At 43.4% G+C, this 22,533-nt stretch overlaps 1 protein-coding gene across 1 annotated transcript in view; it reads left to right on the top strand.

The window, feature by feature from the left end:
- The window catches only part of ZNF827 (zinc finger protein 827), an 80,752-nt gene extending 69,489 nt beyond the window's left edge, over nt 1-11,263 (top strand). The window contains exons 10-15 of the mRNA XM_075709438.1: nt 620-757; nt 2,294-2,465; nt 3,948-4,114; nt 7,127-7,318; nt 7,412-7,589; nt 10,456-11,263. Coding sequence (XP_075565553.1) covers nt 620-757; nt 2,294-2,465; nt 3,948-4,114; nt 7,127-7,318; nt 7,412-7,589; nt 10,456-11,263 — 1,655 coding nt within the window. The remainder of the gene's footprint in view (nt 1-619; nt 758-2,293; nt 2,466-3,947; nt 4,115-7,126; nt 7,319-7,411; nt 7,590-10,455) is intronic.
- Nucleotides 11,264-22,533: the final 11,270 nt, after the last annotated feature.

Raw genomic sequence — 22,533 nt, 5'->3', positions numbered from 1 at the left:
CTGAGGGCAGCAGGTGATGGGTAGAGCTTACTCTGGATGCCACCCACTCAGTGGCATGCTGTGTCCTCTTGGTCTGACGTTTGTCTGAGCAATCCTCTGTTCTCCTTCAATGTAAGACTGCTCATGTAGCAAAAATTCCTGCAAGGGTAGAAAAGAAAAGGTTTTGAAATCTTCCTTCAGCCATGAATAATAATCCAGTGTAAAACAGATCACCGCCTGAGACCAGGCCCTCTTCATGCACCAGGCAAAGGTGGGTGATTGGAAAAGCCAAAGGAGTGGTCTCTCCACAAAAGCAGAATTAGAGGTTAATGCTTTGCCCTGCTCACTCTTGACTTTCTCTCTTTACGTAATCTGGTTTAACTCTTTGACTATGTCTATATCTAGAACACTTTGCCTAAGTGTTCTGCTTTAGAGTACATATGAAAGTTGCTGTATGAAAGATTAATTTCCTTTCCATCACTGGGAGTTTCCTTTTTACATGAACTCATGTGCCAGATCACACAGCATGCAGCCGAGGTGTTGCATTTTATAGGACACCTACAGGACTCTACTGAATGAAATCTGCAAGTCTTCAGAGTTCTTAAAATATGACTTTCTGTTTATGTGTTTTTTGGCATAGAAACAGAAAAGCTGGGGCTGGAGGTGGGAAATGGATTGCCGTCTTGGAAATTTAACGACCAGCTCTTTCCCTGTGACGTGTGTGGAAAAGTGTTTGGTCGACAGCAGACTCTGTCCCGGCATCTCTCGCTGCACACAGGTAAGCCGATGCTTTGCAGTTGGTTGTTACAGCACTGAGGAAATCTGTGTGTTCGTCGTGGTTTGTTTAAGTGGAGGGGGAAGAAGGTAAGCAGAAGAGCGTGTGAGCCATCCTCAGCTCCTTGCACTTAGAGCAGAGCCAAGCGCAGGAACAGGACAGAATGTCAGAGTGGCGTTCAGGGAGTTAACTAACATTTTATTTCTTTACAGCCTACTTGTAATTTATCTTTACAAAATGTGTAAATTCAAGTTTGTCCAGGTTCCAGTAGACCAGCCTGTAGATACCAACTGGTTAACCAAGCCTGTTAATGGAGTTCTGAAGAGAAGGCACAACCTTTCTTACATTCACCTGATGAGCTTTTTAAATGTCACTGAACAACAAAAGATTTGGCCTTGGTGTTTCAGATCTGGTGAAACTGGAAGGATTTCATATCTGTCATTCATCTTTGCTGTCATCATCCAGTTCTGAGAGGAACAGGGGCTGTTCTACCCCATACCAACTTTCTTAAAGTGAATCAGCTTCTAATCAACTGAGACTAGCAGAGTTTTTATGTGGAAGATGCACCTTGTCACCCTGCTGAGGTGCACTGTACAAAATAAGACTTGAAAGCAAGAATTTCTGATGTAGTGCTGAAAAATACTGGTATAATGCCAGTGTACATTGTACCGTCTAGTAGAGCAATGCTAAAAAGGTTCAAATGCTCTGTTCCATGGCGTTGTGGGGTTTTCTTAGTCCTAAGCTGCTCTCTTGACTGCCTTTCCCCTAACACTTGTAGCATTATATTTCAAATTTAGAGCAGCAGCTCCTCAAAAGGAAACGTTGTAAAAGCTGATGTAATGTTTGCTCATTTTAATCAACTCTTTGCAAAATAAAGCCTGGCATGTACAAAAAATGTGCTGCCAGGATTTAGAAATGTTTAATTTAAAATAAAATCATTTTTATTTTAAATTGTTTAAATTGTGAAGCATCAGAAACTCATAATGAATTTGTTTAATTTCTTCAACTGTTCTTTGAGTGAGGGGTTTTTTTGTTAGTTTGTGTTCAGAACTGGCCTAATGATACAGTGTTCCCTTTCCTCCCCACCCTCAGATTTTAATACAAAATCATCAACCATCCACTCTCTGCAAGTGATCACATGGGCAACCTCAAGAATAACTGGACCCAAAAATCAAATAAAACATGCTAGGTAAAGGAAGTAGTTGTAGATTATTGACCTGTTTCTCTACTGGCTCTGCTGCAGCTCTCAGAGCAGCAGTTGCCCCAGTTTTCCAGTTTATAAAGTTTTATATTATCTGACTACACATGGGTAGAGCAAGTTAAAAAAAACTAGCCCTAAACTACCTCCAAATTGTTTTTTTTTTTCTGAGTAATTGCTGTGAACTCCTATAAGTTTCCAAAATGTCAAGCTTCCAAAGTACCTCATTCTGAAAGCTGCTCAGAGAAACCCAAAGGAATGCATTCATGGTTATTGAAGCAAGCTATTTTTAAAGCTGCCAAAATGAAGTATACATTTAAGGGTTTCTGTTTCTTTTTCAGAAGAGAGAAAATACAAATGCCACTTGTGCCCCTATGCTGCTAAGTGCCGTGCTAATCTGAACCAGCACCTGACCGTCCATTCTGTGAAGCTGGTGAGTACAGACACTGAGGACATTGTCAGCGCTGTCACTTCTGAAGGCAGTGATGGAAAGAAGCACCCTTATTACTACAGGTGAGGACCCAGACAAGGGCTGTGCACCAGATGCTGGAATCTGAATGTCTTATCTGCCTGCTAAGGATGTGTAACAGGGCCGCCCTTCTGGTGTTGCAGGGTGGAACTGCGATGAAAGTGTTAGTCTTGCCCATATCTGACTTAGGCTAAGCAGCAAAACCCAGCTGGCTGTCTCATGTTGTTTGACTTGGCTAGCCATTGGGAAAGACTCTGGGGTTTGGTGTGGGGTTGGGTTTTTTTTAAACAGCTTTGTGAGGCAGATGGGCTCTTAGAAGCCTCTTTAACTTTTTATGCAGTGTTTGTTTGTGTTTGGAAACATCCCATCGTGTACACAGATTCACGGCAAATCTAAAGCACTGTGCCTCTGTTCCAGTTGCCTCTGACAGCTCCATTGTTTTCAGCCAAATCTATGAAATCAAACAGTAAAGCGTAATAAGAACTGTTATACTGATATACACATTTCCTCCATTTGCTAGAGGTATATACATTCAGTGACCAACATGATGGAAGAAAGAAAACCTTTAGGAGAATTTGCCTGAAAAATTAAAATTGCCCAGATAAAATAGATATTTGGACATTCTCCTTGTCGTATGCACTGTTGTGCGCTCTCCAAATTGTGATATGCACTCTAGTGGCCAAGCAGATTACCAAATCACTCTTACTTGTAGTCAAAGTGCCAAGAACAGATTTAATTACAAAATTATAGAAGTAAGAAATAAATGAGACCTGCTGGATTAGATTATCTAGTCCATCCCCCCGGGAAAGCAAAATAGTGCCCCAGAGCATACGCCTTTTAAAATGTTTTTGGCTTGTTTTAAATGTTAATGGCCTAATCAAAGCAAAAGGAGGACTCTGCAAAGAAAGTTAAATTAAAGGGTCCTTTCCATTGCCTCTCAATATCACTCTGTTTATGCACTGGCTGTGAAATCTGTATCCCTGCTAATTATTTGCATAGCTGATGACTGCTGTTTCCCAGTCAAGCATAAGAAATGTTTGAACCCATTTTTACTTGCTTACACTGAAACTGCCAGGCAGTTTTGCACAAGATCCCAGTTTGGCATGGGAACCATTCCAGGCCTTGAAAATAACTCCTGGAGTGTGCAGCAAGCTCTCCGTTTGTCAGTGTATCAGCCATACTAAACATCTTGGCAAAGCTGCAATGCCTCTTATTGCCCAAAGGAATCAGCTAGGTGATGCGCAGCATCTGGAATCTGTAGTTTTTAATTAACTTTATGATTATTTAGCGTCATTATAGCATGTACAGGATTGTTGCGTTGTGCCTGCCCTTAATCACGTTGGCATGGCCATCAGTTCAAAGGCAGTTCAGCAGACAAAAGAATTTTGCAGTGAACATTCAACAGTGAGGAAGAGAAGAAATCTGTGCAGCGAGTTTTTTCTTGCAAATTCAGGGAAAGGCAATATGCTTCTGTTTGTGGTTTGTTTTTTAATGTTTCTTACTCTTGAATTCCCTTCTGCCGGCAGCTGTCATGTGTGTGGGTTTGAGACGGAGATGAATGTCCAGTTTGTCAGTCATATGTCCCTCCATGTGGATAAAGAGCAGTGGATGTTCTCCATTTGCTGCACAGCATGCGATTTTGTCACCATGGAAGAGGCAGATATGAAGGCTCATGTCAACAGCAAGCACACAGGTGATGATCCCTCTCTCCCAGCTGCAGTGATCTCTCTCTTCCTTGCTTTTTAAGTGCAACCTTCACACTTCCCATTAGCACTCTACTTTCACTGAAATGCTTGCTAATTAAGGCCTGATCTCTCAAAGTTGAAGTGAATTGGACTCCAGCCAGGCAAATAATCTGGTAGTGCAGATCAATTTTCAAGCTTAGTGAAATAAATGAAGGACTACTTAGCCCTCCTTCTTCCTATTCCCTTTATCCCCCAAATCCCCTCCCCTGTTGAAGTCAGCATACTTCGGGTTTTTTTCTGACTGGTTTACTATTTCATCAAAACTCTGGTTTGACTTCCGTGATGATAACGTGACTTTGAGTGCTAATTGTGCATACCTGGCTGTAAGTTTGAAATACACAGCACGCTGAGCTTCACTCTTCAGTGTGTTTGCCTCCACAGTCTATCAGTTTGGAATGTCACGCTGATGTTTAGTTGACACTGTGATTCAGCAATACCGTAAATCTAACTTTATGTTAAATAACAGAACGAATCATGTGTTCTCTCCCTGGTCCTGTTCATTTAACAGCCAAAGATAAGAGCAATAGCAGTTTTCAAACAAGCTCCATATGCTTAGTCCAACTAATGAAGTCTGGCATAATTTAAGGAGAAGAAAATTAGAATCCTTTTAATTAATTTCTCTTATAACACCAGGCAGAAGCATTTTGCTGCCACAAACTAGTAACAATTGTGTTGACAAAACTGAACCTGAATTGCATCCAGCACAGTTTTCCCACTGCTAAAATGCTTTTCCTGTCCCACCAGGAATAAAATAGGGAAAAGAGGGAGGGGTTGAGAAGGAGAAGGGAGAGAAGAATGCAGTTGTCTGTGCTCACAGATACATAAGTTAAATGTAACTACAGAAATACAAACTACTGGAAAAGCTCTCAAGGGATCTTATGCCACCATAGCTCTCGGCACTACTCCCTGCTATCTGAGGTGTTTGCATCCAAATCTGCTTCATATATAGGAAGTCAAGGCAAGTGAGAAACGCCACCCATAGCCATGTGAAAAGCTTGCATCGGAGCTCAAAACTGAGTTGTACTCTACTGTATCTTCCTGTTGTGGTTAAAAGATTGGAGCTGCTGCTTGTCTTTTAAAGAAAGACAAAAACCCCTGTTTTCTTTCTTCACCCAGTCAAACTGAGCCGTTCAGCTGGCGATTCAGCCAAATGCTTACACATATGGCAAATACAGAGAGTAAAAAATAGAATGGATTTTCTGGGTCGCTTGACTCCAGTCCCTTATCCTGTGATGTTACCAAGTCATAAAAGGCCTGTTTGTAAGGACGTTGGCCTATGTCTTCAAACAAGTATAACTGTTTTAAACCAACTACTTCTACAGACAGGCAGCTGCAGATTTTCCTGCATTAAAGACTACGGACCTTTTTAAAATTTCCAGCGTGTGTCTTACTGGTAATCAGAATACACATATGTTGTTCTTGTGTCAGAACTGTCCTTTATCTGAAACAGCAGTCCACCTCTTGCTCCCTCCTCCTTTCTTCCCTCCTTCCACAGTATTTATTCCCTTACTATATTTATGGAGAACAACCCTCTCCCCTCTAAACGTACATTGAGCCTTTTCTTATATGAAACAGAGTTTTCTCACTGTACCAATCCCTCATTGCATGTGTTCTTGTTTAGAACCCCTGCTCTTGACATATGCAATCACAGCTGTACATGGTGAAATGAAATAAGTAGTGGTGGCAGTGTAAAACAGCAGCAGCTACTGGGAGTAGCTCACACAGTAACATTCTGTGATCATACTTACCTTCCTTGAAGGCTCCCCCACACTGATTGCTCATATTCATCCCATGTTCTGCTCAAATTCTTCTTTTGTTTTCCTTGACCGTTTCCAACTTAAGCACTCCTCATTTGTAGCAAAAATTCTTGTTACTGGCCCTTCAGGTCATAACCTTGTACTCTGTACTATTAAATTTCATTCCATTTCTATTACTCTGTTCCCCAAGGTCAGTGAATCTTTCTATATGATATCCCAGTCATCCTCCCTATTGACAGCTCGGATCATCAAATTTCATTAGTGCATTCCTACATTTTTATCTTAAGACTTAAAGGTGCCGCTCATCAGTTTAAAGCTGGGCATGTAGGTACTGGTGGTTGCAGAGGCCTTGATCAGGGGCCTTTATCACATAGAGAATATGACGGTTTAGTAAAGGCTCTTTTTAACACAGCTCTGATTAAACCAAGACGTAGGTGGGAGGTAATAATTTGCCCACCCTTGCCTCGTTGGCTCACGGCAGTTCTCATATGAGAACTCTTACTTTTGTTCATCTCCAGTGTGTGATAGGGCTTGGGATTTGAACTTCATACATTTATTACACACATAAGGAAACTCTGATGGGCTTCAGCTTTAGATCCAGTTAAATAATTTTTTTTTAATTAATTATCTTCAATAAGAGGTCCTAATAAAACCAGAGAAATCTTGAGACAGTGCTGTTCTCTCTTGCAATCATTACTGAGGATGCTCCTCAGTACAATGAGTGAGATTATTCTCCTTTGCCTTTCCAAATTTACCCATTGGACCCACATAAATGGCAAGGTGGAGGAAGTTTAGCTTGGACCAGTTGGCACTTTTGGTTTCAGTACCCCAAACCTGCAGAAGCTCTGTTTCCTTTCTAAGTGACAAGTTCTTCATTGTTTTTGAACTCTGAGCTAATCAGAGTGTTTTCTTGGGATTTTTTCAGCCTGGTAATGAGGTAGAGTTGCATGCTTCCTTCCCACTAGCATTACAGACAGACTCAATTCGAGGATAAACTGAGAGATGTCCTGTTGTAAATGCTAATAAAAAGGAAGGAGGTGCAACTATGATTTCTTAACAGACCAGTTAATTTCAGACCTGTTTATAAGCGTGTTTGAATTAACTTTAAATATAAATATTTTCCTGAAATTTAAAACAAACAGGATCACTGAGATTCCATCTAATCTGCTGTACTAGTTATTGCTCTTTATTCCTGTTTTTCAGCTGAAGAGAGGAAGACACCCAGTGAATCTAACAGTCCATCTTCATCTTCGCTGTCAGCACTGAGTGACTCCGCCAACAGCAAAGAAGATGCCGATATAACCCCAAAAAACAAAGGTTCGAACAACCTGCTAGTCATTTCTGTAGTGCCTGGTAGTCAGACCTCAGTGAACACTGAAGAGAAGTCAGAGAAAGGTAAAACGCTGTTAAACAAATACAAACTGTCACCTTCTGTGCAGTCAATCCGGCCACAATGTAAGGAATATATTTTCATGTTTTATTTTTCAGGCTTTGAATGTGTTTTCTGTAACTTTGTCTGCAAAACAAAAAATATGTTTGAGCGCCATCTGCAAATCCACCTGATCACACGGATGTTCGAGTGTGATGTGTGCCACAAGTTCATGAAGACACCTGAACAATTACTGGAGCACAAGAAATGCCACACTGTCCCCACCGGTGGGCTCAAGTAAGGAAAGCAAGTACACAAACTTTTACTGTGTTAAGCACCTCTAATACTGTGGGGATAGGACAAAAGGAAGTCAATGAGAAAGGGTTAGTTGAACGTCTGATAATCCAGATTTGGGGCTTCCTTTTATTTAGATGACCCAAGCCCAGTCCTTTAGTGTAGACTTGCATCATTATAGCAGATCAGTAACCTAGCAGCAGATGTAGTGTCCGCTGGTCTTAGAAGAAACTGTGGTCCTTTCCCTTTTCAAGTCAAATAGGAGACAGTAAGTGATGGGTCCTACAGAGAACGAGGCAGCACTACACAGAGGTGTTGGCAAACTAAGAGGGGGTTTTTTTCAAGGCATCAGAGCAAAGGAGAGCACACAGCACAGGCTCTATTCTGCACCTGGCTCAAAGAAACTAAACCCTGTACAGTCTCTGCAACTAGGTATGAAGTTGTAACCTTAAAGGCGATAACCTTTGTAGACTCTAACGCAAAGTCAGTCCTCTCCAAGAATTATTAACTTTGATGCTTTCCGCTTTGGTTTGCATGCCCCAGAATGATCACTGTTGTCTAAATTAATATGTAACGAGTAATATGCTCTGTTAGGAAAAAAAGCCCTTTGGCTAAGGTGGTGTCCTTTAAGGTCAGTTGGTGCAGAGCAGTGTTTCTAGAGAGTGAGCGTGCCCTTATGTCAAAGTTGGACCCCTGCGGGAAGGAGTGACTGCTGGGGCCATATGCTTGCTCTCTGTGGGCGGGCAATGTGACGTTATGCAAGATGCACGTCCCCAGTCTCTCTCTGTTCCAGCTGCTGCAGCAAAAGAGGCTGGAACCACTTTGAGCCCAGCTAGGGTTCAGCACAGGACTCCCTGCTTCTGTTGCCCTTGCGAAACAAACTAATGTTTTCAGTGCACTGTAACTGTCACGTGATGAGCACACCAAGTTTAATGTTACCACAAGTAGCTCTATCAGTTTGCACTGCAGTTTTTGAAAACTGGCTCTGTTTGCCAGGCAGCGTCTGGTCTCCAGCTCAGTAGTTCCATGAACTGGGATCTGTGGTCACTTGAGATGTGATGAGTGAATCTGGGAAGAAGACCAGACTGAGAAACAAGTAGGGTGCCAGAATGACGGGATGTCTGTCTTGGACATACAGACCAGTTGTCTAACGCACTTTGGGTTTAAGCTGCACAGTATCTGTTCTATTTACCAAGGAAAAACCATGACCTATGACTCAGACCTTCCTGACGGAATGGGCTTCTCAGTCTACATAAGTTATTCCTGCCGAACTCAAGTGATAATTAGGTACCTTGAAAGCTGCACCTAAGAAAAAGCTCTGATTTATTTTTTTTTTAAGGCATCCAGAAGAGCCTGAAGAGATCTAAGTAAATTGTATTTTTCTGTCTCCTGTTTGCTGTGGGGGAAGAGAAAAAAACATGATTCCTCCAGCTCCAGGTCAAACTCTGAGATTCTGATCCAGAGAGCACCCAGCCCAGGAGAGGTATGTGTGCATAGACAGCTGAGTCCTCTGTTGCAATAGAGCTAATCATGTTAGCGGCCTCAATGCCAGGCTTCCTCTCTGGATCAGAGTACTTGATGTGCATCAGGAAAAGTGTCCGGATGTTTTAGTATCCGTTCGTCCTCCTGTGTTACTCACTGTGCTCAAAAGTCTCTCGATTAGCGGGTAGATTAATACTAAATCTGTATGTGCGACCAGTTGTAGCAAGGGAGAACACACATGGAGAGAGAGGATCTCAGCTTAGAAATGATCTGAAATGCTAGGACCCAATTGGCAGACCTGCTAAACAGTGAACGCAGCTCAGCAGCAGGTGGAGACGTCTGCAAGACAGTAGCCAGGTGCCTTAGCTGTACGTTTTTATCTAGACTTGCTCTTTTAGCTCACCAGTTAGATCTGGAAGGGAGCACGCTGCGTTTCATTAGCAGAGCTCCCTGGCAGGTAGCTGTCCTCACCAACTTCCTCTCGGCTACATAAAGCAAAGGCGGGCGTGTTTTGGGTTTGTTGGTGTCCAGGCTTGTTCAGCTCAGGCTTCCTTCCAAGCTTTCAAGATTCCCTCCTCCAGCCTTCTCGGCCCTTCCTGGTCCAGGAACCAGGGGTGAGGCCCTTTGCCACGTCCACCCCGGTCCGGACGCTTGCCGCTGTGAGTAAGCGGAGCCCACATCCTGTTCCCACACAGGAACAATTCCTGCCGTGGCAGAGGCGGCTGTAGGCAAACACTGCCAAACACACGCCCCCTTTGAGCATGGCTAGCTCATCTCCCAGAAACGGGAATCCCTACAAATCAACCTAACAGACTGGCTTTCAGCTGCTCCTAGCAGAATACCCAGCAAGCTTATTGTTCAAGGTCACATAAAAGGAATTTCCTAAGCTTTTGCTGTACATGTCGTATTACAAGTTTATTCCATCTTTACTTAAACAGCTGCTTTCATACTCATCTGTAAACACTCACTTTAAACCACTTCTTAATGGAAAAAATGGCCAAGGTGACTTCGTGCAAACACTAGGAATGTCGTTACACAAAGCACCTGTGAATCAGTCACCCACTCTGCACTACCCGGCCTGCTTTGCAGAATCTTCCCCATCAAGGTAAGCCAGAAGATTAAAGGGATGCTCCTTCAGCGTGAATCAGTGTTTTCCTAGGAATGCGTGAGCTCTACTGCCATTAAATGGGCAAACCTCCTCTAAGTAGAGACGTAGCAAGGTGAATCAAGTATTCGAAAGAGGCTTTACAGGGAGAACTAAGTGCCTTTTTCTCCCCTTTAGTAGGTCAGAGAGGGGTTGAGTGACAGGGTTAAACCAGGAATGCAAATCTTCAAGCTGAGTGACTTCTCTTTTCTCTGTCCCTGCCTTTCCTTGCTGTGTTGCCAGGTGCCCATTCTGCATCTACTCCACTAACCGCCCCGCAGCGATGGAGTGCCACCTGAAGACTCACTACAAGATGGAATACAAGTGTCGGATCTGCCAGACAGTGAAAGCCAACCAGCTGGAGCTGGAGATGCACATCCGAGAACACCGCCTTGGCAACCATTACAAGTGCGACCAGTGTGGCTACCTGTCCAAGACTGCCAACAAGCTGATTGAACACGTCCGTGTCCACACCGGTGAGCGCCCTTTTCACTGTGACCAGTGCAGCTACAGCTGCAAACGCAAAGACAATCTCAACTTGCACAAGAAACTGAAGCATGCTCCACGCCAGACTTTCAGCTGCGACGAGTGCCTGTTCAAGACTACCCACCCTTTTGTCTTCAGCCGCCACGTGAAGAAGCACCAGAACGGGGACTGTTCCGAAGAGGAGAAGAAGGGCCAGTATTCAACCTCCAAGGAAGCCAGTCCACTCCTACCAGTGAACAGCTCCAGAAACCTCCTGTCACCCCTCTCAGTTATGTCTGCCTCCCAGGCTCTGCAAACAGTGGCTATGTCAGCTGCCCACGGCAGCGGGGCAGAGCCAAACTTGGCAGTGAAAGCCTTGGCCATCAACGGCACTTCCCTGTGCTTTGATAAATACTGGAACTCAGAGTTTGCCCACCTTATTCCTTTAACAATGTTTTTCCCCAAAAACCACTACGATCTCACATTCCATCCACCCAGACCTCAGACTGCACCAGGAGGTGCCTCTTCACCTAAACACTCCTTCCTTGCCTATCTTGGACTAACAGAAAGGGCAGAAACTGTCTGAGGGCAGTTACGTTCTGTACCAAAAATACCCCAACAAACCCAGCAGGTATACATTGCTGCAAAACGGAGACCGAAGAGGTAACGAACACTTGTACTATATCATTAGTAAGGTTTAGAAAACGGCTCTGTGTGTATACTTATTGCATTGACATGAAAGCTGCTTTATTAAATCTTCAAGAGGTGACCTACTGCATACTTCTACCTTCAGAGGCATGTTCCCAGTACTCTTATCTAAGAAACTATTTTGTCTTGTTAAGCTGAAAAAGAGTGTCCTTAATGGCAATCAGCACTTGTAAGATTACATATTGATGCATTTTATTTTGGGGCTTTGCGTGCGTGCGGGCGCGTGAAAGAGAGTCTGCCTGTAGCATGCCATGACATTGCTTTTGCACATCCCTTGTATTGGCTTATTTAAAGATTATTCTTTTTCCCTTTTCACATACTCGCTCCCTCCCTTCCCTCCGTCTCCCCCTGAACTGTAGAGTTGTGGAAGGAGTAACGCTTGGTTCAGGGTGGATCGGTGTATTATTTCAGTGCTGTTTGCAGCTTTCTTTAGTTGTTTGATGCCTTGTACTCTGTTGTCAAGGTTTGAGGATTTGGGGTAGAACTGATGAGGAAAAAGTTGCTTTCAGCACTGCAGGATGAGAGCCTGACAATGAAAAGCGCGTGTGTACACACACGCGCATATGCAGTGCGTGCAGTCTACACACCCGCACAGCAGGCCCGATTCCTAACTGTTACGCAGGTGTATCAAATGCCTGCGTCTGGGCCATAGCATACATCTTTTGTTTTAAAAGGGCATATAAATATTATATATATATATATATATACACACACACTGTATTATGCAGTGGTTACCTTTTAGTTTGCAGGAACAACTTGTATAACTAGAATTCTGCGGTGGAAAAAAATCCAACAAGGGTGTTAAAAAAAGGGTATGGATAAATTCTGGGTATAAATACTCAGACTAAAAAAAAAAAGGCAGTTTTGCACAGTGCTTTAGTCTTGCACTAGTTTGTTTCTCACTTGCAAAAAGAAGAAAAAAATCTGTGGGCTGAAGGTAAGAAGACTGTTTATTTGAAAAGGTACCAGTAACTTCTTTGAAATATAAAGCTATAAAAAGATGCTGTTTGAACCATACAGTTCTCTTTTATACCCTCAGTATTTCAATTGTACTTGCAAATTCTACAGTCCTATCGATACCCTCCATCTTATGAGTAATACTTTATTCCTTTTTGTTAATGGCGGATAAAGTGTACACTGCTAGGAAGCTAACTTTATACTTATTTAACGCTCCTACTTGTGGTCATTAAAATGACATGTTATATGTAGCACTTTATTGCAGGAAGAAGCAAATGCGGATTGGTTGTATAACCTTTGTTAATCTCAAAATGCCAAGAGTGATCTTCATTTTAAGAGAAGCTAACCGACTGTTAACTGATTTGTGTTTCTTAGACAACTTAATATCCAGGAAGAAAGATCAGGATTAAAAATACTCTGCATTAAAATTGGAAGTATAAAATATGAAACCTTTCAAAATTGTCATGTGACTTACAGGAATGCTTTCTTGCTGGATTATTGTTTTCCATGGCGTCTCTTGGGTTCAGAGCTCGCTGTCCTTCACCAGGTATTAGAAATGTCTGTCCTAGCTTTTGTCAGAGTCCCCTCTCTGTCCCTTGGCCAAGCCACTGTAGGAGGTGCCCTGAGTCACATCTGCCGTGCTCTCCAGCCGCCCTCGTGCTGTCCTGGAGGAACTTTTTCTGCAGGTGGTTGTGGGATGGGGGGATCCGACAGGCCCCTTGGAGCCAACCCCTTGTTCATGACAGAACTAAAGCAACACCCCAGTTCAGGAAGGCATTTCTGGTCCACGAGGGCTCTTAGCCATATGCACGACTAGAAGCGTAACTCAATCTTCATTAGTCCTTAAATGAAGCTTGTGTAGAAATACTTTTTCGATGCAAAACTTGCATCGTTTAGCCTATTTGCAAGGTTCCTACATTTGTTTTGCACTGAGACGGCCAAATATTCTCTACTGTCATGACCAAACTCTTCCTGTTCGGAGAGGACATCCTAATGTGTGCACTCCTGTTAACATACTGGAAGCTATTTACAAGGGGGGAGTATCCAAAATAGTAGCAGGTTATCATTTGGAATTATTAATTAAAGGACAGAGACGTCCCACCATTTTGTTTACATTCCAGCAGACAGTTTTGGTTCTAATGAGCATGTGGCAGTTCTGTCTACACCGTAAAGCAAAGCCATCTGTTCCAAAGTACGTGAATACCTTTGTAAACAACCTGTGTAACTCAGGGCCCTGTTCGCCCCTCTTCACTCCATCAGAACTCCTGGTAACCTCCCCCCCGGCCCTGGAGTACAGGCAAAATAGAAAAAGCTGTATTAGTAAATACTCAAAGCATAAAAAAATAGAGTATCTTGACAGCATGAAATGCTGGAGTACAGGCAAAATAGAAAAAGCTGTATTAGTAAATACTCAAAGCATAAAAAAGTGGAGTATCTCAACAGCATGAAATATGCAGTCTGCATCCAGAAACTATACCAGTTCTTTAAAGTACACTCCATGTGTGTATCTCTGACCCCACCACAGAAGAGCAAACACTTCCAAATCAAAAAGCTTATTTTTCAGACTGACAGGTAAAGTACAGCTGTCTAGGAGGAAGAAGTAGGAATATTAGTAGGACACTTTATGTAAACCAAACGGCAGTTTAAATAGGGCCGGAACTTCCAAGAATGAGCTGTCGGCATGCGAACGCCACGCGTTCGGCAACGTTCCGCTGTACCAGTATCTGACATAATAATGTTTAATGTACCTGGGAAATTTGTTTAGCACTTTGGAAAGGATAAATTGATTCTTTCTGGCAAGTTATAGAAGTTTTCTCTGTAAGGAAAAGTGTGTTAGGAGGTTTTTATTTTTTTAAGAAAAAAAAAATACAGTATTTATCAGAGCTCATGCATATTGAAATAATTGGTTTGCAGTTCAAGGCTAAAGAAAGGAATGTTCTCCAGAGGGTCCCCCTACCGACTAATGACCAACAGTTCTGATAAATTCCCCCCCACCATAAAGGTAATTTCATACTGGTTTTCACTATGCATTCTTTAACGAAAGCTAGCATGTTTTTCCATTCGGTAATTCAGTTAAAGTTCTCAGCACTTTTTTCTTTCTTCTGTCTTTTTTTTTTTTTTTTTACTTGTATTATGTTCAAATATCATTCTGTCAAGGTTTGTGTACATTAATAAAAATTTGTATTGTATAAAGCTTTTTGCATTATAAGGCTGTACAGGGTCATTTTGACAGTAACTGGTATATTCCTTTGCATCTTATGTTGCATTGCCAATTTCTAGTGTATCCAGTTTGGAAGTACAATATACTCTAATTAAAAAGGTTGGCTATATTCTTGTTTCTTTTTGGTCTTCCTTCCTCTCTTTTTTCACCCTTAAATAGATTTAGGCTTGATTTGGAGGGAGGGGGGAAAGGATTCTCCTACAAGACAAGAGGATATGAAGAAAAAAGGTAAGATGTTGCCAACGGTTGAAATTGAAAAGGAAAGCTCTGGTTATTATTACTGATGAAGTGCAGCAAATACTCCTAGGCTGCCCATAGGACTTCTCCCTGCGGGCTGTGTACTTGCGCCAACGTGCCCGCTCAGTTCTGCAAGGGGGATAACGCCTCTTCTGAGGAGCCTGCTCAGCCGTGAGGACGACGGAGCTCGCTGGCCCTACCCTCCTCAGCCCTGCCGTTCGAAAATCAGAGCCTTAAGCAGTAGTTTGGGGAACCTGGCCTTGCTTGGGAGTAGCCCCAATAAAACCAAAACTCTTCCCTTAAAGAGGAGCTACACAGTGAATAAAGGAACATTGCGCATTAAAAGATCATAGTGGAAATCTGGGGGTTTTTATTGTAAAAATACCGTGTATCTGTCTTGTCAACATTTTAGAGAAAGCTATTTTTTTTCACCAAATATTAATGAAATAATTAAAATGCACAGAGGAGGCTACAGAAGGAAACCCTAAGAGCAGACAAATTTCCAAGAAGCAAAGATATTATTGGCTTCACTGAACAAGAAAAGACACTTAACAGTCTAAAAGGAAGTTAGAGTATTTAAACACTAATGAAGGAAGAAAAAAATCTGGGTATTCATTAGATAAAAATTATCCTCAGATAAATTAATGTTAACATTACATACAGGTGGATTGCCCTTTGCCCTCAGTTAGGGCAGTGTTAAGGTCTAATCAACTGAAAAATCTCTCAGGGTTATTTCTACTGGGGTGTGCATACTCATTTTCAGGGCCTCTATCCGTACCTCGTTAGAGTACGCGGTGCTGTTAACAGCTTGCGTGGTGAATCCACTGCTCCGTTTGCTGGTGACTGGTTAGGAGAAGGGAAGGCAGCTCGAGCTCTGACATCAGGTTGGTAAGTCATGTTCAAGAAGAGGTGGTCTTTCTCTCCTCTTGCACTGTAACAGAAAATATACAGTGATACTGTATGTGGGAGTTTTTGCACTAGAGATAAATAGTTACCCTAGCAATTCAAAAATGATAGTGCAAATTCTCTGATTTTGAAAAGTATTTCAGAGATTGAGCTACCAAGCCCTGATTATATCTTGATGGTTTTTAGACCAGACCTCTGCTTGTGCAAATTGCTACAGTTCTGTTGTAAATTATTACAACTGTTCATTTAATTGAGACAGCGGTTTAAGCTGTAGATGCAAATGTTCAGTTAAAACAGGCAGAGAAGGCGCAGGGAGTGAGTCAAAGAGCACCTGGGCTGGCAGAGGAGAGGGGCTGCGGCTGTCTCCGGGAGCCGCATACTCCGCACTCTTTGACAGCGTCTCTAGGAGGGGGCTGAGCAGGACCGACTCACCCCGCCTGCCTAAGCCGTCCGCTAGCTGCTAAGTGCAAGTCCTGCAGTAGCTCCAGCCCTTGAGGCTTACTGTAAACTTCCCTTTAAAAGCGCAGGCCCAATCTCAACCAAAACATTACCTGTCCTCTTGCACTCAGCCTCTCTAGCTTCACCAAAGACCAGACATCTGACAGAAGAGCCCTACGTGCACCCAAATAGAGGCATTAAGTGTCACATGCTGGTGTGATAAAGAGCCACCATCCTTTGCAGCAGGTGGCTATAATGTGCTGGTAGACCTGCACAATTTTAATCCATTACCTCAACTTTCCCTAATCTGTCTTTTCTGATACATACACCAATATACATGTGTGTGGAGAGAAAAACATCTCAGGTTGTGTATTGACCCTCACAGGACTGCAAGAACTGCCCTATTTTCATTCTGCAGCTACGTGTATTTTTAATATGCCATATATGTTAATTAAAAAAAATAATAATTAACTTAAAAGTGGACATTTTTCAGGCAGACTTATTTCTTATACTCCTACATCTGCTATAGTAGACAGATACTGGGGGACATCACCAACTAAAATTTTCTGTTAACACTTGACTGTAGAGGCATTCTTTTGCAGGGGATAGCACCATTTATGCAGAGCCATGTTTTAAAATATATGTCGTGTTAAAAATATATCAGTTGTGCTCCTAACAAACAGACATCTGCATTATATCATCCACCATCATATCTGCTGCTAATTGGCAGCCTTGTTGACAAGTCTCAGCAGCAAGGTTAAGTACTGGCTGTAAAAGCAATCTAGCCTCTTGCCCGAGGGGTCAGAGCTCAGGCAGACCGTGCAGGAGCCTGCACAGCCTCTTCCCTGCTATATGTTTTCTGAGAGCTAATAAAACACTCACGCAATCGTTCCTACCCAGAGGTCTGCCAACCGCTACGGTGTCTGTGGAGCTGCAGTAAGTGGTGTGTCATCTTCTCATCACCGAGGCACTCAAGTAGTCTGCAAGGGAAGAGGCAGCGTCTCTTGCATCAAAGTTTTAGAAACTACCAGTGAAGCACGTCCAGCAGTGACAGCTAACCTTGGCCATGGGGCAGCCAAGACCCCAGTACCCAGCAGGAACCACTGGGAAAGGGATGGGGGTGGGTTTAGTGCCCCAAGTTCAATGCCCCCTGAAAGGCGAGCATCTTCAAGGCGACTCATCTTGACCAAACAAATCCACTAGCTGCTTTTAAAAAAATCTTGGCCTAAACTTGCCGGTGGGAGGTTGCAGGGAGCAGCCTGCTGCCTGTCTCCCCAGGAGCGCGCACCGGCTGGAGTACGGCACTGCTGGCACCGAGCCACTCGGGCCATCTCAGCCGTCACACGTGTCTTGGCAAATCTAGGCTGAGTTAACAGGTTACATCTGAACCAAAGACCAGAATTTTACTTGGCCTGTGGTCTCCTTGCGTAGCTCTTGGGAACATAATGCTATGTATGCTAGGAAGCCATCCAGTTGCTGGATACCAGGCAATACATCAGAAATGCAGCTGTTGTGCTTCCACATGTGCACAACAGCTGTCTTTGACCAACCCGGCAGTGGCTACATTTACATGTATGACTCCCTTAAATACCCACCATTTTAGAAAAGGAAAAAAAAAAAAAAAAAAAAAAAAAAAAAAAGAGGATTTAGAGCTGGAGCTGAGCAGTAGTGGGAGTGGGAGGTGGGAAAATAGAAATGTTTCATTAAGTTAAAAAAACCAAAACCAAAAGAAAAAAGACCAACCCCCTGCCAACCCCCCCAACAACTGTAGAGCAGAAGAGCAGAAGGTGATACTCAGGCGCTTCTTTGCAGCCTTGTGACGCCTCTGTGCCCTACTTCCCTACTTTAAGATGGGGGGGAGGGCATTCCATGCCAGGAGGTGGTTTTGCTTTGTTTTGTTTTGTTTTTTTTTTTTTATTGTTCCATTTCCCTCCCCCTCAACCGTGATTAACATGCAACATATGGCACAACACTGAAAAAAATCCTGAAGAAACAGTTTTTCCAATTTAGGCTATAGTTAATGAAAAAAGACTTTCAGTTCCTGTAGTATCCTCTGTTGTTTGCATGTAGTTCTGCTCTACTTTACTTTTCAAACCTCTACTTTCTATCACATACCCTTTTTTTCCAGCACTTCTCAGACAGCATTTCACTGGAACTGCAAACTTTGGATTGTTACTTTTCTGGGAAGGTGCCTGTTTAAATAAAGAACAGAAAAACACTCTCTATCACGGAGCCCCTAGACCATCATGCCAATGTTCTCAGCACAGCCTAATGTGACCAAAACCAAAAATAGGCCTCGCTTTCCGGCTGGTCAAAAAAATACCAAATACTTTCTTGATTCTTTCCCTGTTATTTAAGACTGGAATGTTCATTCACACGCTAGACTGAAGTAGTTTCTTTTTCACAGATTTAACAGGAAGCCAGTTGGTAGGGTCAAAGCTGTAACTAACGTGCTCACGCATAGTCAGGTAGGACTTTTGAACCTATTTATGCATAACTGCATGAATGAATATGAGCACGTTTTCCCCGGCTTGCTCTCACTGCCTCCTGAAGCATTTTGCCACGGATAACCACACGAGCCTGGTCTAGCCCCTACTCCGAAAAGGCTTGCTGCTCCTCTCTGCCTGGACACCCACAGCAGCAGCACCAACCAGCGCAATGGCCAGCGCTGACTGATTTGCCAAGAAGCCAGACCTAAGGGCTGGAGCCTTTAAAACACTGCCCTGCCCTGCCGGCAGCGCCGGGGCCGGCCTCAGGCACCTCCACGCCGTCGCGCATCTCATGCTGCGTCACTTGAGGAGAAAGCAAAAAGTCATTTGGCTTTCTTGTAGGACTAACTTCTCTAAAACTGTGTGGCTAGGTTAATGCAGAATTTCTTGCTGGAATCAGCAAAATAAATTATGAGAAACTAAACATGTCTTGTATTTCTTGCATTGCAAGGATTAACACTTTCCTGATATCTAGACTTTCCAGTACACTGTGTACAATTGCATTCCATTACAGTTAGAAGCAGTAGTGGTTTCAGCAATAAAATCACAGTATTTTTTTTCCTAAAATTGAGAAAAAAAATGTAAATGGCATAGGAATATAAGTAAAGATAAATAGTTGCAGGAGTGCTCCCTCCATCAGTGTAAATGAAAAGATCTAAATATAAAGTTAATGTGATTTAAAAATATGCACTGCGCCTTTTAAGTTGACATTTCAATTAAAAATAAGTAAGATCCAGTTATATGGTGATACTGTGATAAGATTGCATTTTTACCAGTCAAGTTTCATTCTTATTCAAAGCGACAAGAAGAAAGGTCCTCCAGCCACTCAAACCAGGAAAATATAATTAAGGGTGCACTTAATCACTTCCCAAAACTGGGACATCACATTCTATGGATAAATGTGTTTTGCAATAAACACATTGTTACTTTCCCGTGGCTGGTCTATTAAAGCTAATGATTACATAATAAAATTTAATTCACATCCAATTTTAACAGGAAAACAACGCCATGTACACTGTACAAGGTCATTATACCCATCTACACGTGCGTTCCTAGTGTCTAAAGCTCTGGCAGGTACCTTCTTTAACTCGGCTGCAGCAGCTCTGCTTTACGCCGCCGAGGCATCAGCGCGTAGAGGCTTGGCCGTAGGCAGCTCCAGGCGGACGGGCTCAGCGCGCTCAGCGGCCCCGCACGTCGCCCAATGGCCTAGCGCTCGCTCAGTGCGGGGCTCCAGCCGCTTCACGGGCACGTTGCGGTCACGGTGGTGTGTGTACCTGGAAAGACACCGCCTACTCCACGGCATTCCCAGTATCCTAGCCCAGTTCAACTCCTGTAACAAGGAATTTAACAGGAGAAAAAGAATGCTCTTATGTTTTCTTCTAAGCTCTAATTAACTAAGGTCCCTTTGGTGCTGCCATAGTAAATCCCATCTGAGGTCTTCCTTCCTTCTGCCCAAGACGTACGTACTTCTGATACCAAGGCAGGATTGCCCTGTTGTCACTGAACCTCTCTTTTCTTTAAACCTATTCATATCTCCGGCACCGGGTCGTTCCACAAGTGACACGTAAACCTACTGTGTAAAAAAGTACTTTCTTTGCTGCAGTGATATACTAAATTGGCCCCTCACTACTTGCACTGCAAAAATAGCTCCTGATCAGCCTTCCCCAAGCTATTTTACGGCTGCCTGCTGCAGGCACTTGAGCTGGACAGTCCCACTCTGCTCTCGCCACAAGCAGAGGCCACTTCGTACTTGTGACCATCGCTGTTACCCTCCCCCGGCCCTCTCCACTTACATGGAAAGCTCATTCTGCTCACAGTTCACTTCCATATGTGGTAAAAGGGTTGACCTGACCCTGCTAGATCGGCCCGTTCATTCCTCAGTTCCAGCCAGTATCCGGCTCTCAGGGTAAATGCTACTAACACTTCAGAAGAGAAAAGAATTAAAAAAATCCAGAAATTGGGATTGCTCAGAGGTTTCTTCCAGTGGAATGTTTTGCTGTCAGACAAGTTTTAAAAGACACAGGAATTTCCTGTGGAGCAGAATTTGTGGTTCCTGACGATGAGCTCTACTGGCCATGTTCTGACCAACTGCCTTTGGATCTGGTTCCCAAAATCCTTTACAGAGAGGTTTTTCTGAGCATTCTTTAGAAACTGGATGTTTTCCACCAGGATTTTTGATTCTGTCACTGTAAGAGCCAGTTCCTCAACTTCTATATTTGCCATCGACAGCACAAGTCACATGAGTGCTGTCACTAGTTTTTTGTCACCTAATCAATAGCTTGTCAAGATCCAGGCTCTTCTTTGGTGGTAGAGACTTCAAGAATCCTCCACATTTAGGGAGCCAAAACAAAATGGGCAGAGTGGCTTTCCGTGTAGTTCAGAAAATTTGTTTCCCATGGGACTTTTTTAGCTTCCTGGGCTAGACTAACAGAGGAACCAAGACACCTAACTTTTACTTTTAATGACCAAATAAAAATAAAGTAGATCACCCAAACCTGTTACTGGCAGCCAAAGAGAGGCCAGGACTCTGAAGTCTCTAGTGTGAATATTCCCTCGCTGCCAAAAGCTTGCATGGTTCAAAGCTCACTCTTGGCACTGCCAAATGACCAGGGACTACCTCCTCCCAAGTCATCTGCCAATTCATGACAGGCCAAAAACTCAAAGAAATCCCTTAGCTCTGCAGCTCTTTCTAGAAACCTCAAAAAGAAAGGCTATTTACCTCTAACTCCTCTGTGATCTACTGTCTGTACGCATGTTGACATTGAATTTACTGTGCAAACACTGAAAGCCAGAGAACTTCCACCCCAACAGTACTCACAGAAGTGCACATACCTTGTCTCCTCTTGCTCTGTTCTTGCAGAGGGTGGCCCACTTGTAACAATCTGCAGTGCCATAACAAATTCAAATCAATTATCCTGCTTCTACAGTAAGACTGCTAAGTCCCCCAAATCTTCTCATCACAGGCGCTGTAATACAAGGGGACTTTCTGAAGACTTCTTTCCTGTTAAAAGGAAAAAGCAGCTGCAACACCCAACACTGCAATGAATATTGTCAGTCAAGTGCAATCTGAAATCTTACACCATCCCAAGGAAGCATTCGACTTGAATTCTGATGGTAGCCTTGTTTCTCCTTTCCTTCCCGGCAATAAATAGGACAGCCAACAAAGAAAGCTACCTTCAAGGAAAGATCCCCTCCCACCTATTCAAAGGTCTTTGAAAGATCTCCCGGGAAGGTGGGAGAACACAGAGAAACCTCCCACCCAGGGGCACGGGCCAGAGACAGCTGCTAAGTGCTCTGAAACTGCAGGAAGAAAGGCTCACCCTTTTCGGCTCCAGCCGGCAATCCGGGGCACTGGGCAGAGACAGCCCAAGAGAGGACAGCAGCCTGTCCGCACACCGTCCATTTGCCCATCCTGACATATCTCGTGGTGTTCTTGATAATAAGCACAGTTTTTCTTACTAATGGGCAATCAAGCACGTGCCAGAGCCCATCCAGTCTTCAGGTCATTAATGGGAGGACCTGAGACTCGGGTGGTAACACCTGAGATTGGCAATAAAACTCTCCAGGAATGGAGAGGCAGGAGTTTGAGGCTCTAATCAAAGAGCTGCAGGAAGACCCAAACCCAACACTTTCTCAACAGCAAGCTCAATACGGCTGTGCCCTGACGGAGCCCGCAGGTTATTTTGGACATGAGAAGTGTCAGAAAATAGATTAATGCAGCCTAACGAGGAATAGGGGAATGCATCCACCATGGTTCGCAGGCTGGCCCTGAAGCAAAACAACTGGTTTTTCTTAATTTATAAGGCATGGAAGTTAACCTCGAGGTACTTCCAGTTCAAAATATGGTTCTTTTTTCCTGTTTATGATCAAACAGTACAGCGTAATTCAAACCCACGTCCT

The sequence above is a fragment of the Pelecanus crispus genome, chromosome 4, assembly GCF_030463565.1.
Source record: "Pelecanus crispus isolate bPelCri1 chromosome 4, bPelCri1.pri, whole genome shotgun sequence".
NCBI lineage: Eukaryota > Metazoa > Chordata > Aves > Pelecaniformes > Pelecanidae > Pelecanus > Pelecanus crispus.
Note: the sequence above shows the minus strand (reverse complement) of the source record. Positions and strands in the feature narration are given on the sequence as shown.